This window comes from Neoarius graeffei, chromosome 25 (assembly GCF_027579695.1).
Source record: "Neoarius graeffei isolate fNeoGra1 chromosome 25, fNeoGra1.pri, whole genome shotgun sequence".
Classification (NCBI taxonomy): domain Eukaryota; kingdom Metazoa; phylum Chordata; class Actinopteri; order Siluriformes; family Ariidae; genus Neoarius; species Neoarius graeffei.
The window spans coordinates 9585399-9608508 of NC_083593.1; the positions used below are offsets into that span (position 1 = coordinate 9585399).

General features: G+C 44.3%; 1 protein-coding gene across 1 annotated transcript in view; it reads left to right on the top strand.

The window, feature by feature from the left end:
- The first annotated feature begins 15011 nt into the window (after positions 1–15011).
- cntnap3 (contactin associated protein family member 3) overlaps positions 15012–23110 on the top strand; it is a 332581-nt gene continuing 324482 nt past the window's right edge. The window contains exon 1 of the mRNA XM_060909607.1: positions 15012–15099. Coding sequence (XP_060765590.1) covers positions 15012–15099 — 88 coding nt within the window. The remainder of the gene's footprint in view (positions 15100–23110) is intronic.

Sequence of the window (23110 nt, forward strand, 5' to 3'; positions counted from 1 at the left end):
AATCCATAGAAAGGCATTTGACTAACCAGACTGCATAGCTATTGCAATGTTATCGCTAGCTCTAAAAGCACAGACAACCTTGTTGCAAGCTTTTTCTTGGAATAAAACGTTTATATACCTCAAGATGCTTCCGCAGGTTGGACGGCGAGTTTTTGTAGGCTGTGACGTGGTTCAGTTTCGGCAAACAAAGCAAACATTTCAAACGAAACGAATCTTTAATCCTTTCAGAAAACTGAAACATGGGTTCATGGGCCACGAGTGCGTGCGTTCCCCAGAAGAACCGCCTCCTTCCTTTCTGCCATCAACTGATCGTGTTCAAATAACGCTGCGGAGAAGTCTCATCTCATCTCATTATCTCTAGCCGCTTTATCCTGTTCTACAGGGTCGCAGGCAAGCTGGAGCCTATCCCAGCTGACTACGGGCGAAAGGCGGGGTACACCCTGGACAAGTCGCCAGGTCATCACAGGGCTGACACATAGACACAGACAACCATTCACACCTACAGTCAATTTAGAGCCACCAGTTAACCTAACCTGCATGTCTTTGGACTGTGGGGGAAACCGGAGCACCCGGAGGAAACCCACGCGGACACGGGGAGAACATGCAAACTCCGCACAGAAAGGCCCTCGTCGGCCACGGGGCTCGAACCTGGACCTTCTTGCTGTGAGGCGACAGCGCTAACCACTACACCACCGTGCCGCCCCTGCGGAGAAGTCATTGAACTTAATTTTATACAGTCTATGGACGTGACGCGACCCTAGTGATTACTGATCGGCTGTCTCAGTGTCACCTGCGAAAAAACCATCACGTTTTGGAAAAGAAAAGAAAAAACATCCGCTTTCAAAGCTGCTTCATAGCAACAAGTAACGAGGACCTCGATAGAAATGTATTGGAGTGAAAAGTACGATATTTGTCTTTTAAATGTAGTGAAGTTAAAGTCATAAGTTTCTCAAAAAAAATACTCAAGTAAAGTGCAGATACTCAAGAAGTGTAATGTACTTCGTTACTATCCACCTCTGTATCAAATACCTAAAGGGACATCACAGAAAATGTTCCGTAGCTCTATTTATGTTTCCCTGGTCCAAATAGTGGCAATAAAAAAAGTAAAAAATAAAAATAAAAATGTGTGTATGTAAGTTCATGCACTTGTACTACTAAGTACAATCTTTATAACATTAGCTACCTGATCGATTAGGGTTGCAGGGCAAAAGTTTTGTTTCGCTTCAGAAAAGCGTTTTTTGTTTTCATTGTGTCAGAATTTGGCGTTGAGAAACGACCAATGAGTGTGAAGAACAATCTACTGGTTAAGAGCTGTTATTTTCACCCCCGGGCGGCACGGTGGTGTAGTGGTTAGCGCTGTCGCCTCACAGCAAGAAGGTCCGGGTTCGAGCCCCGTGGCCGGCAAGGGCCTTTCTGTGTGGAGTTTGCATGTTCTCCCCGTGTCCGCGTGGGTTTCCTCCGGGTGCTCCGGTTTCCCCCACAGTCCAAAGACATGCAGGTTAGGTTAACTGGTGACTCTAAATTGACCGTAGGTGTGAATGTGAGTGTGAATGGTTGTCTGTGTCTATGTGTCAGCCCTGTGATGACCTGGCGACTTGTCCAGGGTGTACCCCGCTTTTCGCCCGTAGTCAGCTGGGATAGGCTCCAGCTTGCCTGCGACCCTGTAGAACAGGATAAAGCGGCTAGAGATAATGAGATGAGATGAGATTTTCACCCCCTATCGTTGGTTGCTGTGTGTAGTAATGAACCTTGTGCTAAGTTTTAATTTTATAATGCTTTATCAGAGGCGGCACGGAGGTGTAGTGGTTAGCACTGTCACCTCACAGCAAGAAGGTCCTGGGTTCGAGCCCTGTGGCTGGCGAGGGCCTTTCTGTGTGGAGTTTGCATGTTCTCCCCGTGTCCGCGTGGGTTTCCTCCGGGTGCTCCGGTTTCCCCTACAGTCCAAAGACATGCAGGTTAGGTTAACTGGTGACTCTAAATTGACCGTAGGTGTGAATGTGAGTGTGAATGGTTGTGTGTCTCTATGTGTCAGCCCTGCAGTGGCTTGTCCAGGGTGTACCCCGCCTCTCGCCCATACACCCCTTTTCCACCAAATCAGTTCCAGGGCTGGTTCGGGGCCAGTGCTGGTGCTGGTTCACAACTCATTCAACTTGCAAGCCAGCTGAGGACCAGTTTACTTTTCCATAGCTCGGGGTGCTAAGGCGAGCCACGTCATTACGTCGCTGTATATGTCAGTTACGTCGCTGTATACGTCAGTTACATCACTGCGTTTGCATAAACCTTGGCGTGAACATCGTAGCAACAACAACACGGAGAAGAAGCAGCAGCAACAACAACAGTAATGGATGACTTCGTGTTTGTACAGCTGCTGCTTCTCGTCGCTTAAAAATGGCGACCTTTCGCGGTCTTGCTATTGTTGTCGGTCTTAACAACTCCACCCCCCCCCGCTGACGTAAGCGGTTCTTTCCTCTGGCCCAGCAGAGAGTTGGTGCTAGCCTGGAACCGGTTTTTCTGGCCCCAGAGCCAGTTCTTTGTCAGTGGAAACAGAAAACCTGGTTCCAAACTAAGCACTGGCCCCGAACCAGCCCTGGAACTGCTTTGGTGGAAAAGGGGCGATAGTCAGCTGGGATAGGCTCCAGCTTGCCCGTGACCCTGTACAGGATAAGCGGTTATGGATCATGGATGGATGGATGTTTTATCAGGTTATGTGTATTGTAAGAAGATGCTATAACTGCATCTTCTTGTCTTGATATTTTGCCGGAGCATTTGGATTGCCATAATTCACTGCAGAATACGTCCAGAATGCTAACATTTTGTGCTGTTTGTTCATTAGGGCAACTGCACTAGACTTAAGGCCAATTTATGCTGACAACCCAGTCCTCGCAGACGGCGTCGCAGATAGCGTCTGCATAGTCCCCCCCCACCTTCGCAGACGCTCTGCACGAACCTCCCAAAAATTGTGACCACTGCAGAAGCCTCGCAGACAGCGTCGCAGACAAGAGGGCTCTGATTGGTCCACTCTACATCCGCTGTACACGCACTTCCGCTTCCCTATTTTCCCGGTTTGTTTTGTTTTCACGGCCGCCATTTTTAAAAACACGAGCGAAGATGGAGCAGCACGAAGAGCGGTTGATCGAGGAAGTGAGGAAGTACGTACATCTATACGACTCCAGTTCTAGTCATTATAAGTAACCGGAGGATAAACACTCCACTAACCACACCCACCAACTACTCCTAGCGATTTCGCGACTTTGTGCCCCCTTGCGTTGTGGCGGTGAATAACATCGCGCACGCCTATTACTCCCCGCTCAACGATAAATTACAACTGCCTGCGAAAAGCTATCTGCGAAAGCCTTGTCACAAGAGCATGCAGAGGCCTTTACAGTGCATCATATGGTATTACCTGGGATCAGAACATTTTTAGTGCGAATAAATGAGCATGGTATCAGATCGATACATCCCTAATAAAATCCCAATTATGTTCAACACTACTTCTATAAATTGTGCTGGATTGTATCTTTTCTAGAACTTTCTTTAAATGCTGTCCTCAAAAACACGAGCGTACTTTTGCCTCCTCTTTGAGCTTGTTTTCTTCCCGAACCTTCCAGTACAATTCTTCTGTTTTACAACATACTTAAATCCCATAATAATTGAGCCTGAGTGGTTTCCTAAAGCTTCTCTGAACAATCCTGTCTCTTTCTTTTAGCGCCATGGAGCTCACAGCACTTCCTGAGTGTGTGCATATTTTCGAGTGTGTGACAGGTTAACGGGTTAGGTGGTTCTGAGTAGTTCTCTCCCGCAGTTGCGGTCTGATTGTGTAAGTGTGCTTCACCCTTCTCGCTCTCGAACAGCAGGGCCTCGATGTGACGCTTATCGATTTGCGCTGCGGTGATGCTTTGTTATGACAGTCTACTCAGTGCCGTCCATAACAATGTTTTTTTTTTTTTCGGTTTACGTCTGTAAACATCCTGGACAGGCTTGAAACACTATACGCAGTTACAGGTCGGCTGTATTTCACTACAGCTTAATATCCGTTAAATAATTCAGAGCGAATAAGCAGAATTGCACGTTTATGGAGGTAATGGAAGTGTAATTGACATTTGTTTCATAGAGTTTGTTCATAGATTTAATCGGAATGAATGATGTTAAAGCCTCTCCTTGGTGTGTTTATTAATGTCGTCAGGTTTAACCTGAGGGCTTGACACGAGTTTAACAAATGGAGGTGCAAATCTCAGATAATAAATCACTGCACTGGAACAAGGACAGGGAATCTTGGTCTACCTGGAAGTAGAAAATAACATTCACAGCGTAATTGGAGAGCACTGACATCTATGGATGGATGGATGAATGGCTGGATTAAAAAAAAATGGTGGGTGGGATGAACATGACTCTGCCTAGAAGAAGCCATCCACCAAACAGCAGCATAAATGGCATAAGTCAGGGAAGCAACCAAAAGGCCATGTCTAACTCTGAAGGACCTGGAGACGTCCACAGCTGAGATGGGAGAAGTTGGCCTTTATGGAAGAATCGCAAGGAAAAGGTTTTTTTTATGAAATAAAAGCCATGTGGGGCGGCACGGTGGTGTAGTGGTTAGCGCTGTCGCCTCACAGCAAGAAGGTCCGGGTTCGAGCCCCGTGGCCGGCAAAGGCCTTTCTGTGCGGAGTTTGCATGTTCTCCCCGTGTCCGCGTGGGTTTCCTCCGGGTGCTCCGGTTTCCCCCACAGTCCAAAGACATGCAGGTTAGGTTAACTGGTGACTCTAAATTGAGCGTAGGTGTGAATGTGAGTGTGAATGGTTGTCTGTGTCTATGTGTCAGCCCTGTGATGACCTGGCGACTTGTCCAGGGTGTACCCCGCCTTTCGCCCGTAGTCAGCTGGGATAGGCTCCAGCTTGCCTGCGACCCTGTAGAAGGATAAAGCGGCTACAGATAATGAGATGAGATGAAAAGCCATGTGGAATGTTTCATGTTGAAATCTCAACAAACAGCAGCCCGACAGCATGGTGGTGGTTGTATCTTATTGCGAGGCTGCTTTTCATCAGGGCGGCACAGTGGTGTAGTGGTTAGCACTGTTGCCTCGCAGCAAGAAGGTCCTGGGTTCGAGCCCAGTGGCCGACGGGGGCCTTTCTGTGTGGAGTTTGCATGTTCTCCCCGTGTCTGCATGGGTTTCCTCCAGGTGCTCCAGTTTCCTCCACAGAATATTGATTGGTGGCTCTAAATTGACTGTAGGTGTGAATGGTTGTTTGTCTCTATGCGTCAGCCCTGCGATGACCTGGCGACTTGTCCAGGGTGTACCCCACCTCTCACCCATAGTCAGCTGGGATAGGCTCCAGCTTGCCTGTGACCCTGTACAGGATAAGCAGCTACAGATAATGGATGGGTGCTTTTCATCAGCAGGGACAAGGAAACTGGTCAGTGTTGAGGGTCTAATGGATGGGGCAATCCTGAAAGAAAACCTGATCCAGTCTTCAAGACATGGTGGTTCACCTCCCAACCTACACCAGAGTGGCTCAAAGCCAAGTAACAGAATGCATTCAAATGGCTGGATCAAATCCTAGACCTCAATCCAACTGAGAATCTGTGGCAAAACATGAAAACCGCTGTTCGCCAATGGTCTCTAGATATTCCTCAAAGGAAAAGAAGAACGAGCAAAAATATCAGGATCCAGATGTGACAGAGAGAGTCAGTGGCACTGTAAGTGCCAGCTGATTGGAATTCTGCATTGTTCTATTTTAACACTTTTTCCCGCTAAATAATTTTGTAGGGAACTTTCTTTTGCAACATCTTCTTCTTCTTCTTTTGGCTGCTCCCGATTAGGGGTCGCCACAGTGGATCTTTCTCCTCCATCGCTCCCTGTCTTCAGCATCCTTCTCTACCACACCTGCCACTTTCATGTCCTCTCTTACCACATCCATGTATCTCCTCTTTGGCCTTCCTCGTTTTCATGTGCCTGGCAGCTCCATCCTCAACATTCTCCTTCCAACATGCTCTGCATCTCTTCTCAGGATGTGCCCGTACCATCTCAGTCTCATCTCTCTCAGCTTAATTCCCAAGCTCTCCACATGTGCTGTCCCTCTGATGTCCTCGTTCCTTATCCTGTCCAACCTCCCATCGCAAACCTTAATATCCTCAACTCCGCCACCTCCAGCTTTGCCTCCTGTCAATTTCTTTTGCAAAATATTGGTTTTAAAATTATTGGTTATAAAATTATTATTAACAGTTGGTGTAAGTGTTGCTCAAGCATCCTCTTCCTGGCAGATTTTCAACTAGTCAACTTTGGAAATTTGTGAAACTTGTCACTTTTATATCCGTTCTCAGTGCTGCGTAGATCAACAACCATCTGTTAGATTTGTGCTGATAGCTCTTTCTGTGGGATCACAGTAATGTTAGCTGATTGTAGTAACATTTGCTGATTGCAGTTTAACACTTCTGATTGCTGAATAACTTCAGATGATTGCAGTAACGTTAAATGATCACAGGAAAGTTAGCAGATCGCCAGTGATGTAACCTGATCGCAGCAACTTCAGCTGATCACAGGACCAGTGAATGATCACAGTGACGTTAGCTGATCGCCAATGATGTTAGTTGATCACAGTAAAATTAATTGAGAACAGTGGCGCTAAATGATCGCAGTGACATTAGCTGATTGCCGCAACGTTTGCTGATCACAGCAACATTAAATGATCAAAGGAACCTTAGCTGATCACAGTAAAATTAACTGAATGTCGTAACGTGAGTTAAATGCAGCAACATTAGCTGATCCCAGTAACATCAGATGATTGCCATAAAGTTTGCTGATCACAGACACATTAAACGATTGCAGGAAAGTTAGTTTATTGCAGAAATGTTAGCTGATCACAGTAACATTAGCAGATAACAGTAAGGCTAACCGATCAGAGTAACATTAGCTGATTACAGTAACACTAATTGATTACAACGACATTAGTGGATCACAGTAACGCTAACTGACCGCAGTAATGCTAACTGATCACAGTAACGCTAACTGATCACAGTAACATTAGCTGATCACAGTAACACTAACTGATCGTAATGACATTAGTGGATAACAGTAACGCTGACTGGTTGCAGTGACATTAGCTGACCGCAGTGACATTAGCTGATCAAAGTAATGCTAACTGATCGCAGTGATATTAGCTGATCACAGTAACACTGACTGATTGCAGTGACATTAGCTGATCACAGTGACGCTAACTGGTTGCAGTGACATTAGCTGATCACAGTAACACTAACTGATCGCAGTGACATTAGCTGATCGCAGTAACACTAACTGATCTCAGTGACATAAGCTGATTGCAGTGACATTAGCTGATCACAGTAACACTAACTTATCTCAGTGACATTAACTGATTGCAGTGACATTAGCTGATCAATGCAATGCTAACTGATCGCAGTGACATGAGCTGATCTCAGTAACAATAACTGATCACAGTGACATTAGCTGATCATAGCAACACTAACTGATTGAAGTGAAATGACATGATCACAGTAACACTAACTGATCTCAGTGACAATGCTAGCTGATCACAATAATGCTAGCTGATCGCAGTGACATTAGCTGATCGCAGTGATATTAGCTGATTGCAGTGACATTAGCTCATCATAGTGACATTAGCTGATTGCAGTGACATTAGCTCATCATAGTGACATTAGCTGATTGCAGTGACATTAGCTCATCATAGTGACATTAGCTGATTGCAGTGACATTAGCTCATCATAGTGACATTAGCTGACCACATTAACACTAACCGATTGCAGTGACATTAGCTCATCGTAGTGACATTAGCTGATTGCAGTGACATTAGCTGATCGCAGCGATATTAGCTGATCGCAGTGATATTAGCTGATTGCAGTGACATTAGCTGATCACAGTAACACTAACTGATTGCAGTGACATTAGCTGATCATAGTGACATTAGCTGATCGCAGTGACATTAGCTGATCACAATGACACTAACCGATCGCAGTGACATTACCTGATCACAGTAATGCTAACTTATTCCCAGTGACATTAACTGATTGCAGTGACATTAGCTGATCACAGTAATGCTAACTTATTCCCAGTGACATTAGCTGATCGCAGTGACATTAGCTGAACACAGTGACGCTAACCGATCGCAGTGACATTACCTGATCACAGTAATGCTAACTTATTCCCAGTGACATTAGCTGATCGCAGTGACATTAGCTGAACACAGTGACACTAACCGATCGCAGTTACATTACCTGATCACAGTAATGCTAACTTATTCCCAGTGACATTAACTGATCGCAGTGACATTAGCTGATCACAGTGATGCTAACCAATCGCAGTGACATTACCTGATTACAGTAATGCAAACTTATTCCCAGTGACATTAGCTGATCGCAGTGACATTAGCTGGTCACAGTGACGCTAACCGATCGCAGTGACATTACCTGATCACAGTAATGCTAACTTATTCCCAGTGACATTAGCTGATCGCAGTGACATTAGCTGAACACAGTGACGCTAACCAATCGCAGTGACATTACCAGATCACAGTAATGCTAACTTATTCGCAGTGACATTAGCTGATCACAGTGACATTAGCTGATCACAGTGACATTAGCTGATCACAGTGACGCTAACCGATCACAGTGACATTACCTGATCACAGTAATGCTAACTTATTCCCAGTAACATTAACTGATCGCAGTGACATTAGCTGATCACAGTGACGCTAACCGATCGCAGTGACATTACCTGATCACAGTAATGCTAACTTATTCCCAGTGACATTAGCTGATCACAGTGATGCTAACCGATTGCAGTGGCATTACCTGATCACAGTAATGGTAACTTATTCGCAGTGACATTAGCTGATCACAGTGACGGTAACCGATTACAGTGACATTACCTGATCACAGTAATGCTAACTTATTCCCAGTGACATTAGCTGATCGCAGTGACGGTAACCGATTACAGTGACATTACCTGATCACAGTAATGCTAACTTATTCCCAGTGACATTAGCTGATCGCAGTGACATTAGCTGATCACAGTGACGCTAACCGATCGCAGTGACATTACCTGATCACAGTAATGCTAACTTATTCCCAGGGACATTAGCTGATCACAGTGATGCTAACTGATCGCAGTGACATTAGCTGATCGCAGTGACATTAGCTGATCATAGTGATGCTAACCGATCGCAGTGACATTACCTGATCACAGTAATGCTAACTTATTCGCAGTGACATTAACTGATCGCAGTGACATTAGCTGATCACAGTGACGCTAACTGATCGCAGTGACATTACCTGATCACAGTAATGCTAACTTATTCCCAGGGACATTAGCTGATCACAGTGATGCTAACTGATCGCAGTGACATTAGCTGATCGCAGTGACATTAGCTGATCATAGTGATGCTAACCGATCGCAGTGACATTACCTGATCACAGTAATGCTAACTTATTCGCAGTGACATTAACTGATCGCAGTGACATTAGCTGATCACAGTGACACTAACTGATCGCAGTGACATTAGCTGATCGCAGTGACATTAGCTGAACAGTGACGCTAACCGATCGCAGTGACATTACCTGATCACAGTAATGCTAACTTATTCCCAGTGACATTAGCTGATCGCAGTGACATTAGCTGATCGCAGTGACATTAGCTGATCACAGTGACGCTAACCGATCGCAGTGACATTACCTGATCACAATAATGCTAACTTATTCTCAGTGACATTAGCTGATCACAGTGACGCTAACTGATCGCAGTGACATTAGCTGATCGCAGTGACATTAGCTGATCGCAGTGACATTAGCTGAACACAGTGACGCTAACCGATCGCAGTGACATTACCTGATCACAGTAATGCTAACTTATTCACAGTGACATTAACTGATCGCAGTGACATTAGCTGATCACAGTGACGCTAACTGATCGCAGTGATATTACCTGATCACAGTAATGCTAATTTATTCCCAGCGACATTAGCTGATCACAGTGACGCTAACTGATCGCATTACATTAGCTGATCGCAGTGACATTAGCTGAACACAGTTATGCTAACCGATCGCAGTGACATTACCTGATCACAGTAATGCTACCTTATTCCCAGTGACATTAGCTGATCACAGTGACGCTAACCGATCGCAGTGACATTACCTGATCACAGTAATGCTAACTTATTCCCAGGGACATTAGCTGATCACAGTGACACTAACTGATCGCAGTGACATTAGCTGATCGCAGTGACATTAGCTGAACAGTGACGCTAACCGATCGCAGTGACATTACCTGATCACAGTAATGCTAACTTATTCCCAGTGACATTAGCTGATCGCAGTGACATTAGCTGATCGCAGTGACATTAGCTGATCGCAGTGACATTAGCTGATCACAGTGACGCTAACTGATCGCAGTGACATTACCTGATCACAGTAATGCTAACTTATTCTCAGTGACATTAGCTGATCACAGTGACGCTAACTGATCGCAGTGACATTAGCTGATCGCAGTGACATTAGCTGAACACAGTGACGCTAACCGATCGCAGTGACATTACCTGATCACAGTAATACTAACTTATTCCCAGTGACATTAGCTGATCGCAGTGACATTAGCTGATCACAGTGACGCTAACCGAACGCAGTGACATTACCTGATCACAGTAATGCTAACTTATTCCCAGGGACATTAGCTGATCACAGTGACGCTAACTGATCGCAGTAATATTAGCTGATCGCAGTGACATTAGCTGATCACAGTAATGCTAACTTATTCCCAGTGACATTAGCTGATCACAGTGACACTAACTGATCACAGTGACATTAGCTGATCGCAGTGACATTAGCTGATCACAGTGACACTAACCAATCGCAGTGACATTAGCTGATCACAGTAATGCTAACTTATTCCCAGTGACATTAGCTGATCACAGTGACGCTAACTGATCGCAGTAATATTAGCTGATCGCAGTGACATTAGCTGATCACAGTAATGCTAACTTATTCCCAGTGACATTAGCTGATCACAGTGAAACTAACTGATCACAGTGACATTAGCTGATCGCAGTGACATTAGCTGATCACAGTGACGTTAACTGATCGCAGTGACATTACCTGATCACAGTAATGCTAACTTATTCCCAGTGACATTAGCTGATCGCAGTGACATTAGCTGATCACAGTGACGCTAACCGATCGCAGTGACATTACCTGATCACAGTAATGCTAACTTATTCCCAGTGACATTAACTGATCGCAGTGACATTAGCTGATCACAGTGACGCTAACTGATCGCAGTGACATTACCTGATCATAGTAATGCTAACTTATTCCCAGTGACATTAGCTGATCGCAGTGACATTAGCTGATCACAGTGACGCTAACCGATCGCAGTGACATTACCTGATCACAGTAATGCTAACTTATTCCCAGTGACATTAGCTGAACACAGTTGACGCAAACCGATCGCAGTGACATTACCTGATCACAGTAATGCTAACTTATTCGCAGTGACATTAGCTGATCACAGTGACATTAGCTGAACACAGTGATGCTAACCGATCGCAGTGACATTACCTGATCACAGTAATGCTAACTTATTCCCAGTAACATTAGCTGATCGCAGTGACATTAGCTGATCACAGTGACGCTAACCGATTGCAGTGACATTACCTGATCACAGTAATGCTAACTTATTCCCAGTAACATTAACTGATCGCAGTTACATTAGCTGATCACAGTGACACTAACCGATCACAGTGACATCACCTGATCACAGTAATGCTAACTTATTCCCAGTGACATTAACTGATCGCAGTGACATTAGCTGATCACAGTGATGCTAACTGATCGTAGGGACATTACCTGATCACAGTAATGCTAATTTATTCCCAGTGACATTAGCTGATCGCAGTGACATTAGCTGAACAGTGACGCTAACCGATCGCAGTGACATTACCTGATCACAGTAATGCTAACTTATTCCCAGTGACATTAGCTGATCGCAGTGACATTAGCTGATCACAGTGACGCTAACTGATCGCAGTGACATTACCTGATCACAGTAATGCTAATTTATTCCCAGTGACATTAGCTGATCACAGTGACGCTAACTGATCGCATTACATTAGCTGATCGCAGTGACATTAGCTGAACACAGTGACGCTAACCGATCGCAGTGACATTACCTGATCACAGTAATGCTAACTTATTCCCAGTGACATTAGCTGATCGCAGTGACATTAGCTGATCACAGTGACGCTAACCGATCGCAGTGACATTACCTGATCACAGTAATGCTAACTTATTCCCAGTGACATTAGCTGATCACAGTGACACTAACCGATCGCAGTGACATTACCTGATCACAGTAATGCTAACTTATTCCCAGTGACATTAGCTGATCACAGTGACGCTAACTGATCATCGTGAGATTAGCTGAATGTTGTAACATTAGTTAAATGTTGCAACTTTTGCTAATGCTAGCTTGTCACAGTAACCTTTGCTGGTCGTCGCGTTAACTGAACGCAGCGGTTTTAGCTGATCGCAGTCACGCCATCTGAACACAGTGACCTTAGCCGATCACAGTCAGGGGCGCCGCTGGGGGGGGGGGGGGGGGGGGGGGAGTTAGGACGATTCTAAGGGCCTGGCACTGACAGGGGGGCCTGTGAGGGATATTAATATTATTTTAATAGTATTGCCTTGTGTAAGTTTATGAAATAAAATATTTCATTTCATCTGTTAAAATATGCAAATTATACATGGTTATGATTTGCTATAACATTTTTCTTGAATTATTTATGATATTGTCATTTCACCCCTCCACCCTTTTTACTAATGGTACAGTGTGATTCTGGGCGCGGGACACGTGAAGTGTGCGCAGCAGAGGTGAACATTCTAGAAGTTGCTAAGCAGGAGCAGGTGTGATGAATTATGAAGTCCGGATATCACACTGTGTGTGAAAAAAAAAATCACCTTTTTTCATAGGTATCTTTATTGTATAATTAAGTCTAGGTGTTTTGCCATTGTTCATGTGTGGATTTGTTGATATTGTTAAGTATTTAACTTTAATATTTTGCACATTAGCTATGGTCAGAGATATCATTGCTATTGTTCATGTGTGGATTTATTGACACTGTTGCTAAGTATTTAACTTGAATATTTGAACATTTGCCGTGTTTTCTAATAAATGTGTGATGCCTAAAAGCAGTGCACTATGTAATTGTATCAAAAAACTAGTGTAGTTATTCATCAAGGCATACATTTGATCACATACAATAAGTCAATAAATGGAGGAAACAAAGGAATACATTTTGTAATCCTGATTATTGATGATGTTTGCTGGAGGGCTCTGGAATATCCATAATGTGCATACAGAATGTTATAAATCCATACTGATACAGTGATGCATGCAATTTCTCTCAACACAAACATTTGGATTGAATGAACTCCATAGGCTACTGAGTGACCTAATAATCTCATCTCATCTCATCTCATCTCATTATCTCTAGCCGCTTTATCCTGTTCTACAGGGTCGCAGGCAAGCTGGAGCCTATCCCAGCTGACTACGGGCGAAAGGCGGGGTACACCCTGGACAAGTCGCCAGGTCATCACAGGGCTGACACATAGACACAGACAACCATTCACACTCACATTCACACCTACGCTCAATTTAGAGTCACTAGTTAACCTAACCTGCATGTCTTTGGACTGTGGGGGAAACCGGAGCACCCGGAGGAAACCCACGCGGACACGGGGAGAACATGCAAACTCTGCACAGAAAGGCCCTCGCCGGCTCCGGGGCTCGAACCCAGGACTTTCTTGCTGTGAGGCGACAGCGCATATCATTCATTCATTCATTATCTCTAGCCGCTTTATCCTTCTACAGGGTCGCAGGCAAGCTGGAGCCTATCCCAGCTGACTACGGGCGAAAGGTGGGGTACACCCTGGACAAGTCGCCAGGTCATCACAGGGCTGCACATAGACACAGACAACCATTCACACTCACATTCACACCTACGGTCAATTTAGAGTCACCAGTTAACCTAACCTGCATGTCTTTGGACTGTGGGGGAAACCGGAGCACCCGGAGGAAACCCACGCGGACACGGGGAGAACATGCAAACTCCGCACAGAAAGGCCCTCGCCGGCCCCGGGGCTCGAACCCGGACCTTCTTGCTGTGAGGCGACAGCGCTAACCACTACACCACCGTGCCGCCATATATATATATATATATATATATATATATATATATATATATCTTCCATAAATATCCTTTTTAAGGCAACAGTCTATTCAGTCTAATTCTGACAGTTCTGCATTTAAAATGTTCATATACCAAATAATTGTATCAGCTAAACTTGCTAGGTAGCTGATCACATGCATAGTAAAGTAGAAGTGCCAGCCAAAAACAGACTTCAAATTCAGTTGCTTGAGCTTGAAAATTTTACCGGGGGGGCCCTAAATTGTAATCTTTCATAGGGCCCAAGATTTCTAGCGGCGCCCCTGATCACAGTAAGTGTAATATGAACTGATCGCAGTAGTTTCGGCTGGTCGCAGTAACATGCGCAGATCGACCCCACGTGAGGCGCATTTTAATGTCAGATTTCTCAGCAATCAGCGCAGAGCCGTGCGCATGCGCATCCAGAGAGTCTCAAGTGATGAGAATGGATCAGGTGAAGTTCGCATTCAGCCTCGTGCTCTGTTAAACCCGAACATGAAGCGGGCGGGTCACGGTTCTGCAACACGGACCTCACCGACACCCGCAGCCTCGACACCGGGGTTCCCATCTCACGCGCGTTCACGCCGCACTGCGCGCGCCCTCACTCCGGCTCTTCTTGGAGGCGTGGCCAGATGGTCCAGGCCACACGCGCAGTAGCGGCGTGGAGAGAGTCGCGCGCGCCGCTCATTCCTCTTGCGGAGAGAGGGAGAGAAAGAGGCAGAGCGCGCGACAGACAGACAGACAGAGAGAGAGAGAGAGAGAGAGAGAGAGCAGCTCCTCTTCCGCTTCAGCATGGATTTACCGCTCAGAGCGAGACGCACAGCGCGCATCCCTCTCCTCACCCTGATGCTCTGCTGCGTCTCTCTGGCATCCCGCAAAGGTGAGACTTTTCTCCTTCATCCTCAAAGTGCTGGAGGAGATGCGCAGGCGCACAGCGCGCGCTGCCTTTTTTTTTTTCTAACTTTTTTTCCCTTCAAAAATAATAAATAAATGAATAAACAAATAAATAGCACAGCTTGGATTAAAGTTGTGTCGTGATCCACTGCCTCCTTTTCCAAATCTTTCTGCAGCTCAGAAGTATCATCATGAGAATTTTATTCTTTAATAGCTATATAACAAGCATGCATTAGGCTTTAGCATGTTGTTGTTGTTGTTGTTGTTTGTTGTTTTGAATCTGGACATAAGTATGCGTACTGCGCATTTAGAATAGCAATGCATGTGCTGGATTTGCTTATGCATGTTGACACACCAAGTATTTATTCTTGTTCCTACTGGGTTACTGAGGCAGGATGAAAGATTGGTGTAGTATAACAATAAAAAACAAACAAACAAACAAACATATAACAATATATCTTTTTCTTTTACTTCTTTTTTTTATTACATTGACACACTATTTAAGGTCGGTGAAGGCTTTCTGGATTTCACCAGATCCTGATGCACTTCTTCGATTATTTCCAAGTCCTGGTGAACAAAGCTTGTTTTTTTTTTTTCAGAAAAAATAATACAAGAATAATATATTTTTTGTAGGTTTTTTTTTTGCTGAAAAATCAAAAACCTTTCTTCACCAGGACTTGAAAATAATCAAAGAAGTGCATCAGGATCTGGTGAAATCCAGAAAGCCTTCATACACCATAAACAGTGTGCCAGTAAAAGGTCGCGTAGTATTTTGACAGTGGCAGTGTGTACATGGGCTTTCACCGTGCCTATACACACACACACACACACACACACACACACACACACACACACACACGTCTTACTCTTCTTGTAAGGACCTTTGACATAATGGAACAAATTATTACCGGCACGTAAACCAGACCTTAATCTACGTACCTCTTTATTTATTTATTTATTTATTTATTTATTCAAGTCGTTTTTCTTGTCGGGATCAGCTGTGAGTCTCCACGCAGTCAAAACTGTCAGATGTTACTATTCTTCTGAGGATCTTCCGTCCCAACCGGAGATATTAAAGCAACCCCCACCACACACACACACACACACACACACACACACACACACACACACACACACACACACACACAGATTCTTGTATTTCTATCATTATGGGGACTCTCATTGACATAATGCATTCCCTCACCCCTTACCCTAACCTGAACCATCACAACTAAATGCCTAACCCCAACCCTTACCCTAACTCTAACCTAAACCTCATTCTAACCTGAATCCTAAAACTGAGTTTTAGCCCTCAAACAGCCCTTTGAAAAAGTGAGGACCAACCAAAATGTCCTCACTTTCCAAAAATGTCCTGAGTCTACTGGTAAAACAAAAAATGTATTCCAGTCCTGAGTATGTAGCAAGTACACGGATGCACACACACACACACACGCACCCCATTCTTTATTAATCCCTTGAAGGATTTTGCCTTGTTACAGCACAGCAGCCAAAGGAATGATGATAAGTTACAAGTTTTAACTGAAGCAAAATATGTCGCCTAAATATATGTATAATTGTTGCATCAGTCACACAGAGAAACTGTTTAGTATCGTTTTACCAGGCATCGGATGACCTGGGACGACATACTGAGCCGACATACGTTTCATTTGAATCAAAGTTAGTAGGTGACAGATACTGGGGGCGTGGCTTTGTGGTGTGGGCGTTGCTGTGGTCGGTTCGATGAAACCGCAGTTTAACTCTATGTAAACGAGCTGTGATGTGTGGAAAAAAGATCTCATCTCATTATCTCTAGCCGCTTTATCCTGTTCTACAGGGTCGCAGGCGAGCTGGAGCCTATCCCAGCTGACTACGGGCGAAAGGCGGGGTACACCCTGGACAAGTCGCCAGGTCATCACAGGGCTGACACATAGACACAGACAGCCATTCACACTCCCATTCACACCTACGGTCAATTTAGAGTCACCAGTTAACCTAACCTGCATGTCTTTGGACTGTGGGGGAAACCGGAGCACCCGGAGGAAACCCACGCGGACACGGGGAGAACATGCAAACTCCGCACAGAAAGGCCCTCCTCGGCCACGGGGCTCGAACCCGGACCTTCATGCTGTGAGGCGACAGCGCTAACCACTACACCACCGTGCCGCCCGTTTTAATTTTAATTTTAAAATTAAAATTGTGGACGCACTTTGAAAAAGTTCTCGCTTGCCTTTTTACTGTGTAACACCTCAGCTAGAATTGTAGAGAAAATTAGATAATCATTTCGACATCAAATATGTATGAAGTACTGGTTCAGACAGATCAAGAACACCAGGGTGTTTTTTTCTTCCTTAATGTTGTATGATAATGGTTACTGTCGTGTCGCAGTAAGCAGGTCCTGTCCTGGGTTCGAATCTACCGGTTGATCAAGGCCTTTGTTTGTGCAGTTCATGTTTTCATCTTCTCATGAACTTCCTCCGGGTGCTCTGATTTCCTCCTACAATCCAAAGACATGCCACCTGGTTCCTCTGAATCGCCCATGAGCGTGAATGACGTGTCCAGGGTGTACCAGCCATCTGGGATTGGCTCCGGTTCACCCGTGACCCCTAATCGATAAGCGGTATAGACAATGAATGAATGTCCTCAAGAGGTTAAATAACACCACATGCAAATTGACTTATTGATCCCAAGCTTGTCTGTGGTCTGAAACATTTTGGAAGGTAATTTGACTGCAAATGTCACATGCATAATGATCGGATCGCCCTTATTTCTTTTTTCCCACCTCAAGCAGACATAAAAATTTGCAAAGTTGTTTTGTTTCTTGTTTCTTTTTTTTTCACATAAAAAGGGTTGGATAGAAATTACACATTGACCGTATTGCTGTCTAGTTTCCCCTCGTGGAGGAATCTTTGTTACAGACAGGTTTATTTTTCTCGTCATGCTAATGACTTGCCCTCTAATCTGTGGCATTTGGCTTTGGGTCATCCCACAACGTAAGTATCTTTCGATGACGTGACCTCGGATCATTTAATATGCTTGAGGCTTCAGTCATGTTTTTGGACTCTGGATGAAATCCAAGTAGCTCCTTATTCTCGGTGTGAAACAACGCACTTTCTCGAGCGCTCTATATGTTTAATAGCAAGCCGTTTCAGATTCAGCCTGCTCTGTATTAACCGCTCACTCATTTGATATTTTATGGATTGCCTTTTCAGTGCCGCTGACCACCAGCTTTGATTTGGAAAGTCTCATCTCATCTCATTATCTCTAGCCGCTTTATCCTTCTACAGGGTCGCAGGCAAGCTGGAGCCTATCCCAGCTGACTACGGGCGAAAGGCGGGGTACACCCTGGACAAGTCGCCAGGTCATCACAGGGCTGACACATAGACACAGACAACCATTCACACTCACATTCACACCTACGCTCAATTTAGAGTCACCAGTTAACCTAACCTGCATGTCTTTGGACTGTGGGGGAAACCGGAGCACCCGGAGGAAACCCACGCGGACACGGGGAGAACATGCAAACTCCGCACAGAAAGGCCCTCGCCGGCCCCGGGGCTCGAACCCGGACCTTCTTGCTGTGAGGCAACAGCGCTAACCACTACACCACCGTGCCGCCTGATTTGCAAAGTGAAAGAGGAAAATCTAATGAAAAGCTGTCCTTTTGTATTGTAGATACAGGCGGCTGATAGAAATGAGCTGTTTAGTCAAAGGTATAAAAACATCTGTAGAAGGTTTCTTTTTAGGCATCTACATCAGAGACACTGTGTATAAAGGTCTTGAGGTGAATTATATTGGGTTTTTATCAAAACAAGCGCAACAGCGCTGCCAATGGGTGTAAGAAAGATAAAGAAAACGGTACGAAGAAGTACGGAGCCCCGTAAAGCTAGACGACCTTTCGAGTTCATAAAATCAGTGAAATTTAGTTCCGTCTGAAATGTGGTCATTGTGATGTATGATTATTTCTGTCATATCTCACAAAATATCAGGCCATTCTGTGGCTGGGAAGTTATTTAATTTGAGCGGATTCCTGAGCAAATAATATGCATGAAATCACACAGTCAAGCAGACAGAGGAAGTCCGTGTGCGCATGCACAGGCTTACCTTCTTCTTCTTCTTCTTTTGGGTTTTACAGCAGGTGGCATCCACAGTGTTGCATTACTGCTATCTACAGGTTTACCTTTGAGCGTGCACTGACAGTTCCATCATTCTGTCGCTAAACGAACAGCTGATCACACCGAGGTGCTCGCTGAGTGCCGATATTTATTAGTTTGGTCCTGCGTTTCCTTTCCTTCGTATATAACATAACGTCTTTTCTTCTCGCTTTCTTTCCGTTACTGTAGTCGGTCTTTCACGTTTCATTCGCACTCTCACGTCCTCCATTTTTCTCTCCGGTTTCAAATTTGTATCCCACAATGCCTTGTGCGAACGGGGAAAGCCCACCATGTGATGCATGACGTAGGGTCATGGTGAAGCAGGAAAAAATAGCGGAGAATTTCGGGCCACGTGGCCTTAAATTCATTAATTGCTCTATTTAAAAAAAAAACAATAAAATTTGAAGTCTGTGATTCAAATTCAGTAGCTTTCAGTCCACTAAACAAAAATAATTAGGTGTCGGGGAAAATTCTTTTTATGACCTACACTTGAAAAATCTGAAAGGCAATATAGCTTTAAGGGTCATGGTGCTTTTTTTTTTTGAGCTACTAGTTTCCGCATTCCCTCGCAATAGTTTAGCATAACCCTAAAGCCTTATAGCGAGGTAATGCGAAAGTATCTCCAAAATATCCCCACCATGACCCTTAGGGGGTGCTGTAAAGAAGCAAAGAAGCAAAGACGTGGCTGATTTTTTCTAGAACAGTACGTTTAGTAGGTTGTTGTTGTTTCCCGATGTGAAACCAGTATGGCATTACAGACATTTGATACATATTAGATTTTATGAAAAGCCATCACAGATTATATACAAACTCTGATATTTGAACAAACCTAAAGCCTAGGTCACAACCGGACGTACGATTTTTTGGCCGTGCGATTTTTGGCGTTTCCCAAATCGGTGCGTTTTTTTTGTTCGTGGAGAAAGACGCACGTTGGCCGTAAGTTTGTCTTGCAACCTGAACAAAACGTAAGCGCCCGTAGAGTTTGTTTGACATGACAAAGAACCTCTGCGGCCGGTCTGCGGCTCGAAAATCAGCACGTAACACGTACGCCCTCCGTGCGTTTCACGCGCGCCCTCCGTGCGTTTCACGCGCGCCCTCCGTGCGTTTCTTGCGTTTTTTGCACGTAGACCGGCCGTAGGAGCACGTACGGCCGGTTGTGACCGAGGCATAATGTGTGTACATAAGCTACACTCTGTGTGTGTGTGTGTGTGTGTGTGTGTTTAGGAAAGGGCTAATCCACTGTATCTCGTATTAATAGAAACAGATGGTACTGAACTTTGCACACTCCCAACTGTCTCCCCAACATTCTTGGCTCCGATATCCGAATCGAGTGAAGTGTGACAAATACAGAGCTTTCAATTTCCTGTTTGAAAAGAAAAAATTCCCAGCAGACTCTGAGCAGAAATCTCAAGCTAATTCACTCCCGGTTGCTTCTAAACAAATTTCGGCTCCTGCTCTTTGTTCATGTATTGCTCGTGCCACTTGAAATTGAAGCGCCTGACATGAAAGTGACCTCAGTGGGTTAAAGATGCGAAGATATTCTGGTGCTCGTGGCCTTTGAGAATTTCCCAGAATCTCAGGAAGTCGGGCGTGGAATCAAAGCCGTGCTATATTTTAGCGGATTCTCCCGAGTAAGCTGAGCTCATCCTTGCTGAGTTGAAGCGCACAGTAGTTAATGTTTGCTGTTTACTGTTTCTGCCAGGCGACCCACTTTTTTCCCTCACCGTCTCTTTTTCCACTCTTGATTTGTTTGGCTTTTTTTAGTACATAAAGAGCCACGACTTTGATGGACATGTATCTTTTCCTATGGTATAGGAATAAAACACATAAGGACATGCTGTTTTCGGAAAATAATCAATGACATGTCCTGATGTTACTATAGGGTTATCATTACCACCCTAATGTTCATTATTTTTCCAATAATAGCAGGTCTGTATGTGTTTTATTCTTATGCAACAGCAATTTGCTGACAGATTGCGTTTTTGTTTTGGTTTCTTTCTTATTTGAAGCTATTTATAGCTGTGTTTAATGTTGTGGAACGTCAGCTCATGTTATAGAATCTGCAAAGTCTTCCTTCCTGGAATAAATTTTGTAGATTTTGCTTGACATTTGACTGTTACAAAAACACTGACACCCGAGACTCCTTCCCTGTTTCGTTTGCCATATAAACAACCGCGAATGAGTTACTATAGAAACGATAACAGGTTCGAACATGTGTATCATTTGAATTACAGCCAGAAATTTGACTGGCCCAATCAGAATCAAGAAATCATTAGCTATAAATGTATAAAAAACTCACTTTAGTCCTGGACAGCCAGTCAACGTACAGCATAACCAACCATCCATCCATCCATCCGTTATCCGTAACCGCTTATCCTGTGCAGGGTCCTAAGCTGGAGCTTATCCCAGCTGATTTGTGGACTAGAGACGGGGTACACCCTGGACTAGCCACCAGATCATCGCAGACCAACCAACTAGTGCTGCTGTAATTTTACCGTATGTACATACTACACTGCAACCCCACTATAATGAACTCCGTGGGGGACGACCAAACAGTTTGTTATACCAAAAAAGTTCGTAATACTGAAACGGACCCACTTGTCACACCAAACACTCACTTTTACGTAAAATAAGACCAACTGTATTTCATTTATATTTACGCTTAATTCATTACATATTTATGAAGTAAAGGAAATAAGTCACACTTGCCATTGTTTGCTTGCCACATCTTCTTTCTTTTCAGCCCGTCATCTTGATTGCAGTTACGGACGAAGTCTCTGAGCTCTTTTTATTTTACTTTAAAAGCTGAAATTTAATTTTCCCAATACCATACTCTTTAGACAAATCTGTTGCTTTCTCACCACTCTTTAGACGGTCCAGGATATGAATTTCTTCTTCAAAGGTGTCACATCCGCACACACACACAGTGGCACGCTTCAAATTGCTACTCACGTACCCACACACAGCACCATTAGGACTAATTACCATGCACCTGTTCCGGATTAGAGTGCAAACACAGCATGCTTATAAAGACTCTCATGACACACAGACTTTGCGAAGTGTACCTTGTGTCTCACATTGCCAAGCCTTTTGTAGCACTGTGTTGATGTTCTGGTTTCCGACTCCGTTTTGTTTTTTGTATTTTGCCGTTTGTCTCTGCCTTTGATATCCTGTCTGTGCCTCGCTTGACCATTTGCTGTTTCTCAAGTCTGATTTTGGATCACTGATTTAGATCTGTTTGCAGGCATGTTTTTAAATAAGACTCTTCCTGCGATTACATCCATCTACAGTGGTGCTTGAAAGTTTGTGAACCCTTTAGAATTTTCAATATTTCTGCATAAATATGACCTAAAACATCATCAGATTTTCACACAAGTCCTAAAAGTAGATAAAGAGAACCCAGTTAAACAAATGAGACAAAAATATTATACTTGGTCAATTATTTATTGAGGAAAATGATCCAATATTACATATCTGTGAGTGGCAAAAGTATGTGAACATTTGCTTTCAGTGTCTGGTGTGACCCCATTGTGCAGCAATAACTGCAACTAAACAGTTCTGGTAACTGTTGATCAGTCCTGCACACCAGCTTGGAGGACTTTTAGCCCATTCCTCCGTACAGAACGGCTTCAACTCTGGGATGTTGGTGGGTTTCCTCACATGAACTGCTCGCTCCAGGTCCTTCCACAACATTTCCATTGGATTAAGGTCAGAACTTTGACTTGGCCATTCCAAAACATTAACTTTATTCTTCTTTAACCATTCTTTGGTAGAACGACTTGTGTGCTTAGGGTCGTTGTCTTGCTGCATGACCCACCTTCTCTTGAGATTCAGTTCAGGGACAGA